Below are 12,093 nucleotides of genomic sequence, written 5' to 3'. Positions count from 1 at the left end.
ACCTGGCTCCAGCTCTCAAGGACCACAATTGCCTATCCCTGTTCTAACCCATGTTTTCTTTTCTTTAATAAATTGTAGTTCAACCAGCCTGCCCTCTGTCTGTCGTGTACTGTCGGAGTTTAATGTACATTCTGTTTTATTGATACCCCGATTTATACTTGTAAATCGCTTTGAAATATGAAATTGTGACTGGATTAGCATGTAAATTCAAAGGGGGGGGACTTCACAGGGTATGGGCATGGCAGGGTCAGTATATACACACATAGCAGTCAATATTCAAAGGTGTTTAAATGGGCAGGAGAAGCTGTTGCCTGGTTAAACTTGACCAGCTATGAGTTACTGCATAAAGTTAGGACTGATTTATGCAGTCCTATTTATATAGTTTAACTCCCAACTCATACCAATGTCTGTTTTATCATTCCCTTATTTGTCTCATTTGTCTGTTTTGATTAGATTGTAAGCTCTGGCGGAAAGACAGAAGAGGGGAGATATGTATTTAAACGTCTCTATCATGTAGAATAAATACGCATGAGGCGACCTCTTTCAATTGAAAGGAAACTCCAGAATGAGGACATGGGATGAAGTTTAAGAGGCTTAGGAGTAATCTAAGGAAACACTTTTTTTTTTTTTTTTTTAACAAATGGTTGGTGGATGCATGGAATAGTCTCCTGGTGGAGGTGGTGGAGACAAAAGACTGTGTCTGAATTCAAGAAAGCATAGGACAGGCACGTGGGATCTTTTAGGGAGAGGAAGAGATAGTGGATGCTGCTGATGGGCAGACTGGATGGGCCATTTGGTCTTTAACTGCTGTCAAGTTTCTGTCTCTTACATGTTTAATGTGTAGCGCTATAGAAATGATAAGTAGTAATAGTCAGTGGCGTAGCCAGACAGACAATTTTGGGTGGGCCTAAGCCCAAAAAGGGTGGGCGTCTCTCTCTTTCCCTCCCTTCCCACTCCCCAACTTCCGACTAGCCCAAAGATAGCTGTAATCAAGTTTCTAAAGATGCCACTAGGTCTGTCCAATGGCTCCGGCTTTGCCCGACATGGTTATCTCAACAGGTTGATCTGGAGCCAATTGACAACCATAAAACACCAGACTAGCAGAACGAGAAGCATACTTACAGTGTCATCCCATTTCACCTCTACACTGCCAAATCTTCCCCAGAAGAACTGCTCATTCAACTGCAAGAAGAGGGCGCGCAGGCCTGGGCTGGAGCCTAGCAGCTCCATGCAGGATCCACCACCAACAGCCCAGCATTTCTGTTTTCAGGCCACTGGCAGCTGACTCCAAAGCTTTCCCTCTGACACAAAAAACGCAAACGCATCTGAAGGAAGGCTTCCGGGCGGGTCCAACCTACTGCCAATGGCCTGTGACTGCTGAATGGATGAGCCCGAGCCCAAACTTAACAGGCCAGGCCCGTCTGGGCCCGCACGTGCCTACACCCCCAGTAGTAGTAGTAGTAGTTAAACTCTGCTAAGCTGACTGATCACCAATATTCAGCAGCAGTTAACCAGAGTGTGACTAAATACCGCCACTCACTCACTGGCTAGGTTAGGGGTGGAATTTGGGTAGATATGTAAATTAGCAAAACAGCTGTCCTAACTTTATCTGCTGGTACCCAGTTAAAATCTGGTTGACCGCAGATACCTGAATATTAAATACTGGAAGCCACATATGCCCCGACATTGAATATCCCACGGCAGTTTCAAGTTTCTTCAATTTTTGATACACCACCTATCAAGGACATCTAAATGATTTACAATAAAGCATAACAAGTTTTGGGAAACAACAGAGAGGGAATAAATTACATAGGGAAAAGAATAGATAAAGGGATGCAGAGAGAAATTCAATAATTGTTAGTAAAAAGTAGTGGGAATAGGAGAGGGAAGGGAGTGCAGCATTCACAGATTGCCAACACAGGGAAATCTCCGGTATTCTTCATTGGTGATCACCTATGGCTAGAGGAAAAGGCAGGGTTAAAGGTGTAATTGAGTAAGAAGATTTTAAGGAAGAAGGCCAATTTAAACAACATCCAACAGCCCTACACTGAACCAGTGAAGACTGCACAGGCTTACAACCTCCACCTGCTGGAGACTGAGAGCAGACTTATTGTACTTGGGACTGCATGGCCCACTTATACCACAGCCAAAAGTTTGTGTCTCAGTCTCCACCTGCTGATCATGGTGAGCTATTACCCATCAGTTTCTGTGCCGGTCTGGAGAGACGGTAAAGAAGATTTTGCTAAACAGAGCAAAGAGTTCTGGAGGAAGTGTATGGGATCAGCAAGTGATCTAACAACAGAAAGTGGGTCTGTCAAATTTTGAATATGCACCTAAAGGAGGAGTGTGTGGCGCAGTGGTTGGAGCTACAGCCTCGGCACCCTGGGGTTGTGGGTTCAAACCCCGTGCTGCTCCTTGTGACCCTGGGCAAGTCACTCAGTCCTCCATAGCCCCAGGTACGTTAGATAGATTGTGAGCCCACTGGGACAGGTAGGGAAACATACTTGAGTACCTGATTATAAAACCGCTTAGATAATCTTGATAGGCGGTATATAAAAAAAACCTTAATAATAATAATAAATGTCACATTTCAGCGCTTGCATTTATGCCTGTTGTAAGAGCGCTGATGCATGCTTATACTAGGATTTCAACCCCCTCCAAATTCTGTATATGGGGTTCAAAATTGCAGGTGCGATTTTTGAGTGTGTGCACCTAATTTAATTAATGAGCTAATTAGCATCAATAAATGGATGCTATCAATTATAAGCGCTGACAACCATTTGGACTTGTGCCTGCGTCTTGCTAAGGGCTATTCTATAACAATCAGCATGCAACTGAAAAGGGGGTGTGGCCATGGGAAAGATGAGTGGGCAGGTCAGGGGCGTTCACTAGAGATGCGTGGGATTGAGGGGATCCACACCTAATTTCCGCGCAAGGGTTTACATCAGGTTTCGGATAGTGTAAATCTTTGCACCTATACACTATTCTGTAAATGGCGCTGAACTCAGAGTGCTGTTTATAGGATAGCACTCAGCGTGCATTTATTTCAGCACCCAAATTTGGGGCACTGTTTACTGAATCCAAATTGTAAGTTCTTACAGAACAGGCTCACACAAATAGGTGTCTAAAAATTTAGCAGCTTTTTACAGAATTATCTCCAATTTGCCTAGGCAAGAAACCTTTATTACCCTGAGAAATGCTCTGAGCTTCAAGCTGCTGGGACTTCTCAGTGAGCTGCATGAGCCTGGCCAAGAGCTGGGGGAAGAGGAGGAGACAGACGCCACTTCCTTACAACAGAAAAAAGAAATCCCATGAGTTGAGTTTTTTCATTTTCTCTCTGCAGTGACTGTGATGTTTGACCAGTCAGCTGAGCAGCTCAGAGGAGGACACTGCAGAAGAGGCCTACTGACAGGTCTCACGCCTGCCCCAGAGGGACACTTTCAAGGTGGCCCTATAATTTCTGAGTTTACCCTTTCTGCCATCTGGACTCAAACTATCACAGCCGGATTGTACCCAGAATGATTTCTATCCTCCTACCTGGATCTGCCCTTTGCCCATGATTTTGTCCACGATCTCATTGTTGTCCTTGTTGAGTTTGCTTTTATCGTAACATTTCTCATAGCAGAGGATACGTAAGGACTGGGAGCCCTCCAGCTCGATCTCAAACTCCTGCATCAGAAAAAAGGAGAGATACTGAGTGCAAGCTCCAGGTAAAAAAAACAAAAAAACCACAGGCCGAGAAACAACTCCAAAGAAACAGCTTCTCAACATATGTTTTGGGGTTTTTTTTTTGTCGGGACATAATCCTCTGGTTTAGAGCTGACTTGTGGAGAAGCTTGCTAGCAGTGTTATTTTAAGGTCTCAGAGCCAAGGTCACCAACACATGGCTGAAGGACGAGATGGATAAGACTGGAGGGAATAATTATGTGAAAGAGCGAGCTGGACTGTATCCTTCAAATACTCCCTCCTGTCCCCTGGAATCTGAGCCTCCTTTGTTTTTCTAGGAATTCACTTACCTCGTTCCACTGTGGCTCAGTAGTGTCACGGAACACCCTGGTCTTGGCTTTGCTGACAAAATACCCAAAGGAGTCAACTTCTAGTGTGCAATAGAGATCTGAGGAACGGGAAGAAGGAAGCATGTGTCAGTGGCGGTGGGTCCCTGTAATTGCTGAGATCCAGGGCCTTAACAGCTCTCCTCAGTCCGAACCATGTTTTAGAAAGGCTCCATGCACACGAACTGGAAGGGCTCATGCCACTAAACTGCGGGATCCCAAAACTTTCTCTGCCAAACACCTCATCTATCCCAGACAGCCCTGCATACGGAGTTCATAGGCTTCTTTCCCAGTAGCAGGGCTGTGTGGTTTCCTACATCTCTGAAGGAGGAATCACCCTCGGCAGCAGATCAGATAGAAAAATGCTGAGGTGCCTCAATCTAATCCTTCCATCTGTCTAATCAGCAGTTTAGATGGAGAAGAGACACACACACACACACATTTAGATGGAGAAGAGATACACATCTGTCTAATCAGCTGTTTAGATGAAGAAGAGACACACACACACACATACCCCCAAAAAGGCTCATTCTAGACATCACCTTATACGGGCAGCACTCTTCCCAGCATCCAAATGCTTGGGCTATTTTAGAAGACTGGAGAGGTTATTGATAAGAATTATGATCTCCTGTTTTCTCCTCCCCTACCCCATGATGACCACTTTCTTTGACCTTCTCCTGTCCTGGGCAGTCTCTCAGTTCCACCCCTCCTCCCCTAGCCAGACATCACCATCCCTCTAGCACAGTGATCTCAAACTCAAACCCTTTGCAGGGCCACATTTTGGATTTGTAGGTACTTGGAGGGCCTGAGAAAAGAAATAGTTAATGTCTTATTAAAGAAATGATAATTTTGCATGAGGTAAAACTCTTTAGAATTTATAAATCTTTCTTTCTGGCTAAGTCTTAATAATAATATTGTCATTTATAGCTAAAGAGACATATGATCAAAAAACTGTTTTATTTTACTTTTATGATAAACATACCGAGGGCCTCAAAATAGGACCTGGTGGGCCGCATGTGGCCCCCGGGCCGCGAGTTTGAGACCACTGCTCTAGCACTACCCCAATCAACAATAGTTAACGTATTCCCACCAACCCAACCCAACGGCCAGTCACTTGCACATCTCTACCCTCTCTCCCTCCCTCTCACAACTTACTGGCAGATTTCTGGAACCCTTTGGCTGAGTGCACAATCACATGAAGGAAGCCGTAGAGACCCAAAGGCTCGTCATCTGCAAAAATATAACATCCCCACCAAAAGACAGTGAGATATTTCTTTCGAAAAGCTACCGTGAAAATAGCCTCCATTCACTGTGTGCACTTCTAGCGTCTCTGTCCTATAAAATGAATTTTAAATGTCTCGATACACATAGAAGGTGACATTATGAACCTATCAAATGGCAGGACTGAGCAATTTTGGCAGGTTGTTTGATGAGAAAGGTAGGGTTGCCAGACCCGCCCCCAGGCCTGCCCTGTTCCACTTCATCCCCGCCCCCAATCCCGCCCTAGCCTGCCCCCAGCTTGCATCGGCCAGGAGGAAATCCGCGCAGATTTCCTCCTGCCAAACACGATTTAGAGGAGGCTTTTCAAAACCCAAACACATTTCCAGGTTTTGAAAAGCCGTCTGGACCCCAGGACATGTCCTCAAAAGGCGGACATGTCTGAGGAAATCCGGACATCTGGTAAGCCTAGAGAAAGGCAGCCTATCTAAATATTGAAAAACAGAGAATTTTGTTAGCTTGTAAATGTAGAGACTTATTATCAGATATCTGTATTCTACTTTCAAGGCTTCTGTTTAGGCACCTAAATTGGCCTTTCTGAAAATTCAGTGGAGTTCACTTCCTAAATTTATGAAACTAACATGTGAGTGGGCAAAAAACACATGAGAGGGGCAACCCCCCCACCCCCAAACACTGATTTCAAGCACTGGACCGCTAATTCTGTGAAAATCTAACTACACTTGTAGGCTTCAGTGAAGCAATGGAGAATTTCTTGAGAACTGATTATGATCTTTTGCATTTGGCCATAAACCTGCTGAAACACCCTGGTTGATCAGGCTTATGAAAGGAAAGGAGAAGCAGATGATCGCTGGACTTACAACTATCTGCTAGTTTCTCAGATTCATAGAAACACAATGAAACGGTATGGTGGCCATGTTAGTCCACTCTTCAAGCTAGTATGTCGAGATAAAACAAAAACAAAGGAATCCATAAGAACATAAAAAGTGCTTCTGCTGGGTCAGACCAGAGGTCCATCGTGCCCAGCAGTCCGCTCGCGCGGTGGCCCAACAGGTCCAGGACCTGTGTAGTAGTCCTCTATCTATATCCCTCTATCCCCTTTTCCTCCAGAAAATTGTCCAATCCCTTCTTGAATCCTAATACTGTCCTATCACGCCCTCTGGACTAACTTAATATAGTTTATGATTAGCTTTCAAAGGTAACCCGATTTTTAAAAAAGTATTATTTTTTTACTGTATGTTTTTATTTCTACACAGAAACACAAAAGATGCCAGCAGATGAAGACCATATGGCCCATCCAGTCTGCCCATCCATACCATCAACAATCCCTTCCTCTCCCTTAGAAATCCTCTGTGTTTGTCTCATGCCTTTCTTGAATTCAGATACAATCCTCACCTCCGTATAACAAAACAATTATAAATCTCTTACAAAGGGGGAGAAATCAGGAATTCTACTTGGGGTGAGGGAACAGCTCCCTTCCCAGCAGCACTGGAATCAAATCCAGAACCTAAACCTGAAATCCAGTAGGATCTGGAGACTCAGCTTAGGTTGCACTCAGTTACATGCAGTTGATTATGAACTAGGCCAATGTGGGAGTAAAAGGAGGACAGATCCGACATTCACCAAAAACTCATCTAATTTGTAAACCAGTCATTTCATTCTCAGGGCTGGGCCAAGGCTACCTGACACCTAGGCAAACCTTCAGCTGTTCCCTCCCCCTCTTTCCTGGGTGTGGCTCATGAGCCCTCTCTATCCCATCAAGGTGTACATCTCACCTTCACTTCCTTACCCTCTCTCCCAAGTTGTCCCATATGTCCACTTCATATTCTTCCCTACTCCTCAAAGTGACCTTCATCTCCCTTTCACTTCTTTACCCTCTTTTCCAAAATGTTCTGCATCTTCCCTTTGCTTTCCTATTCCTCTTGAAGGTGTCCATCATCTCTTCTTTTGCAATTGCCACCTTACATCCTGCTTCTGTCCTTGCTTTCCACCTGAGGCTACTGCTGCAAACTACAAGTGACCACATTGGCAGGCCTATGAGCTCCATGTCCACTTCTGCCCTGCCCCCTTTGATGCAAATTTTCTGACAGAGGGGGAGTAACATAGGATGTATGCAGGCAGGGCCAGCTCAGAAAAGGTTATGGCGTCCCAGACCCATTTTTTTTTTCTGGTGCCCTCATGCCCCATCCCCTGGCCAATTCCCTCCTCTGACACTACTTCTTGGCTTCACAGACCAGCTGCCAAAAGGAGGGTTGGACCAACATCAATATCAAGCAGCAGCATCAGGAGGAGGGACCATCCAGTGAGATCATCAAGTTTGCAGACGATACAAAACTATGCCGTGCAATCAGAACGCAGGAGGATAGAGAGGAACTCCAGAGCGACTTGTGTAGGTTAGAAACATGGGCGGAGAAATGGCAGATGAAGTTCAATGTGGAGAAATGCAAGGTTATGCATTTAGGCAATAAGAATAAGGAATACGAGTATACAATGTCAGGTGCAACTCTGGGGAAGAGTGAACAAGAAAAGGACCTGGGTGTACTGATAGATAGGACCCTGAAGCCGTCGGCACAATGTGCGGCAGCGGCAAAGAAGGCAAATAGAATGTTGGGCATGATAAAGAAAGGAATCTCGAGTAGATCGGAGAAAGTTATAATGCCGCTTTATAGGGCAATGGTCAGACCACACTTGGAATACTGCGTCCAACATTGGTCTCCCTACCTAAAGAAGGATATAAAACTGCTGGAGAGGGTGCAGAGACGAGCAACAAAACTGGTGAAGGGTATGGAGAAACTGGAATACGAGGATAGACTTATAACATTAGGATTGTTCTCCCTTGAGAAAAGGAGACTGCGTGGGGATATGATCGAGACCTTCAAAATACTGAAAGGAATCGACAAAATAGAGCAGAGAAGATTATTTACATTGTCCAATTTGACACGGACTAGAGGACATGTAATGAAGCTAAGGGGGGACAGGTTCAGGACTAATGTCAGGAAGTTCTGCTTCACTCAGAGAGTGGTTGACACCTGGAATGCCCTCCCAGGGGAGATTATTGCGGAATCTACCGTCCTAGGCTTCAAGAGCAAACTAGATGCATATCTCCTTAAGAGAGGCATATAAAGATATGGTGGACTATAAATTATGCCAGGTGTACACCTGGCAGGGCCTCCGCGTGTGCGGATCGCCGGACTTGATGGACCAAAGGTCTGATCCGGAGATGGCAGTTCTTATGTTCTTATGTTCACTCTCCTCTGAGCTGATATTGATGCTGGCCCACCCCTCTCATGGCAGCTGTCCTATAAAGCCGCATTCTGTCAGGACTGGGCAGCAGCGTCAGAGGAGGGAGGAGTTGGAGAGTGTTCAAGCCATTTCACAGCTTAACTTATGGGTCAGTGAGGTCACAGCACTGGGTGTTTGCTGCCCTTTAGCACCAGCGCCCTGGGCCAGAGCCTCGCCTGGTCCATATGTTAAGCCGGCCCCGCATTCGGGGCTCTAAAGGACTACCGCTGCACTGCTGCCAACAATGCATTTAAAGCACTGTTCTCTCTGCTGCAGTCTTGCTGGTATTGCGATATTGCCCCAGAGGTCTTCTGCCCTAGGTGTCTGTCTTGTAGTAGGGTCAGCCCTGATTTTATCCAGTGCACACTTCTTGCCCTGCTAAGATCATGCTTAGGATTTATTACACTTCACCTTTAGCTATCAATTTCCATCAAGTAAGACAGAGCTCCAAAGATGTCAAAAAATGGTCTAGTTTTAATGAAGACTTCTACCTTCTGACTTGACAGATTCCAGGGCTGGAACAGAATCCTTGCTCACTGGAGCATGAACTTACCGTCCTTATTGCTGGTGACTGGAATGTTGTGTACAGTCCTAAGTTTGAAGCAGGACCCTGTGAGCACTTGCAGCTCTACTGAACTAAGCACGAAGGCCTGAAGATCTAATGAGAAAAGGGAAAGGTGAACAGTTAACCTCTATGAGTCAAAACACAAAGGCTGCTCTCCATCTCTCTCTAGTGGGCAGTAACCAGAACTGCAGTTCAGTGACAAAGCGAGGATGAGAGATGCCTGGGACGGTGGTACCCCTCCCTGCCCTCTTCTCTATCTAACACCTCCCATCCACTACTTCTCCACCCCCTTCCCCATACCTCTTTAATGTTTCCGGCAAGCGCAGCAGCCCAGCCTGCTAGCGCCAGAGTCGGCTCTTCCTCTGAAGTCACTTCCTAAGTGTGGGTCCAGGAAGTGACATCAGAAGAAGAGCCGGCCCTGGCGCAAGCAACAGGGTGGGGTTGTTAGAATGACAACTCAAGCTGCTTTCCCAGAGCAGTGAGCTGATCCACTATGAACCTCACGGTTATCGCAGGTGTGACCATAAGCACGCCCAATACCTGTGCGCGGATGGGAGATCCAGTAATCTGCTCACACAAATTGAGGGGGGGGTTAGTTTTCATGTGATCCTCACCCTTTTTCTGAAGTTTTTGGATAGCTTCTCTCCATTCTGATCTCTCATAATCTGAAGAGAGCAGGAATAGGTAGCTCTGCAAAAGGAGAAACAGCAATCAAGCAAGAAGTTACACATCATGCACCAGGTCCTATCGCCATCCCTGTGAATTTTACTCATTAAAAGCTAAAAGACAAGAGGCGCCGGTGGCACTTTTAGAAATTAAACTATTCATTGAGACATGAGCATTCGAGGACAAGAGTCCCAGCTTGTCAGGCGTGTGAAATACAGTTCAGAAGCTCGATAAAAGATACAAGTACCGTATTTTCACTCATATACCGCGCACCCGTGTAAAACGTGCACACGGGTATACCGCGCGGGGAACACAAATTTATGTAATAAAATGTTAATATAGCGCGCACACGCATATACCACGCATGCTAAAACCTCCTCCCGCCTACTCCAAACCGGCATCCTCCCCCCGCTCGCGTCAACCCCCCTCCCCCACGATCCTACATCCCCCCCAGCACCGCAAATACAACTCTTACCCGATTGGGCACCGGCACCAGCACCAATGCACAGCATGTGCCAATGCCAGTGCCCGAAGATCCTCCCTCGTTAGTTTGGGCTGGGCTGGGCAGTGCGAGAGAGATCCTCCTTCATCCTGTGCCGGGCTGAACTAGGCTTTGAGCATTTGCGCATGCTAAAAGCCTTCTGGTCTCGCTCTCTACGAGATAATCTCGGAGATAATCTCGGAGAGAGCGAGACCAGAAGGCTTTGAGCATGCGCAAATGCTCAAAGCCTAGTCCAGCCCGGCAGAGGAAGAAGGAGGATCTCTCTCGCGCCGCCCGGCCCAGCCCAGCCCAGCCCAAACCAACGAGGGAGGATCTTCGGGCACTGGCACATGCTGTGCATTGGTGCTGGTGCCCAATCGGGTAAGAGTTGTATTTGCGGTGCTGGGGGGGATGTAGGATCGCGGGGGAGGGGGGGGTGACGCGAGCGGGGGGGGGGGGGGAGGATGCTGGTTCGCAGGGGGAATGCCGGATCAGAATGTAAAAAAAAAAATTGTAAAACACGCTCACATGTATAACGCGCATGGTTATGCACGGTTTGTAAAATCGTGTATAACGCGCGCATTATATGCGTGAAAATACAGTAGTCTACTGGAGTAACAGATCCAGTGCAAGATGTCACTGGAAGAATTATATAGTTCCTCTGAATTTGTTAGAGAAAAGGAAAAATGAGCTAGCCAAAATAAACTGCATCTTTGTAAAGGTGGTTATGCAATATTTCAAGCTTAGCATGCTCCAGAAAATGGAAAGTCTGTGTGCACTGACCCAGAACAATACAAAATATCCAAAAGTGACATTCATCAACTAGAGCTTATACATACATTGTTACCTCAGTGCTGTTCCTTTATTTCTTCAGAATACAGAAAAAAATAATCACTCTTGGTAATATTTGTAAGTATGCTGTATCAATAGTTCACGAACTGTTACTAAATTTTCCGCTCAGAATCATGGAGGCAATAACTGGGGAGAACCTCGACACTACTGCCTCACCGCCCAATCATCGCGTATTCAAAAATGAAAAGATTTCAATTATGTAAATTTATAACGTGCCACTAGGGCTAAACTTATTCACCTGTCTGTGTATGTCTAGTTGGAAAAGAACAGCAAACTTATCTTATAGCTTGCAGGTTCCTTTATTTCTTCAGGCCTCTGCAAAGCTAGACACACCAGCAGGATCTCATCTCCAGAAGACTGGGTTGTAATTGCTATTATTTATAAGATGCCCATTGTAGTTTAGTGGTTAGAGGACTGGGCGAGCAACAAGGGAATCCCAGTTCAAATCTCCCTGCTGTTCCTTTTGATCTTAGGCATGTCACAGTAACTGTCCATTGCATCAGGTACAAACAGATTAAGTCTTCCAGCAACAGGGAAAATATCTAGTGAGCTGCTACTGAAAGGTATTAGCTAAATCTAATACAATTAATAACTAGTATATCCAGCACTACGTTTGAACAAGGAAATAGTAATTATGGATAGGCACCCAGGAAATTTTAGTGTCATTTTTGTTTATAATTTTTTTTTGTTTCTGATGAATATTATTAATAGTGTTCCCTCTTTCCCGATAGGGTACTCATGTGCATTGTTTAAGAAGAGGTTGCACCATTACCAACAGACGACATTAGTTTTAAATGACAGCTCATTCCTACTAATAATATCACTAACAGCCAGCAGAGGGCACAAAGATCCCAATCCTCACTGAAGAAGACAGCCCTGGTGTGGAGTAGAGGTCTGCACGGGAACGGGGATCTCGGGGATCCCGCGGGTTCCCCCCCTGGCCCACGGGACTCCCACGG

At 45.8% G+C, this 12,093-nt stretch overlaps 1 protein-coding gene across 5 annotated transcripts in view; it reads right to left on the bottom strand.

Moving 5' to 3' along the window:
- ABR (ABR activator of RhoGEF and GTPase) overlaps positions 1-12,093 on the bottom strand; it is a 298,588-nt gene that overhangs the window by 32,733 nt on the left and 253,762 nt on the right. For all 5 annotated transcript variants that reach the window (XM_033921707.1, XM_033921708.1, XM_033921710.1 and 2 more), the window contains 5 exons: positions 9,750-9,825; positions 9,124-9,228; positions 5,208-5,282; positions 4,017-4,114; positions 3,538-3,669 (listed from right to left, as the gene is read on the bottom strand). In XM_033921707.1, the coding sequence (XP_033777598.1) occupies positions 3,538-3,669; positions 4,017-4,114; positions 5,208-5,282; positions 9,124-9,228; positions 9,750-9,825 (486 nt within the window). The remainder of the gene's footprint in view (positions 1-3,537; positions 3,670-4,016; positions 4,115-5,207; positions 5,283-9,123; positions 9,229-9,749; positions 9,826-12,093) is intronic.

Source organism: Geotrypetes seraphini, chromosome 15, assembly GCF_902459505.1.
Source record: "Geotrypetes seraphini chromosome 15, aGeoSer1.1, whole genome shotgun sequence".
NCBI classification, from domain to species: domain Eukaryota; kingdom Metazoa; phylum Chordata; class Amphibia; order Gymnophiona; family Dermophiidae; genus Geotrypetes; species Geotrypetes seraphini.
Note: the sequence above shows the minus strand (reverse complement) of the source record. Positions and strands in the feature narration are given on the sequence as shown.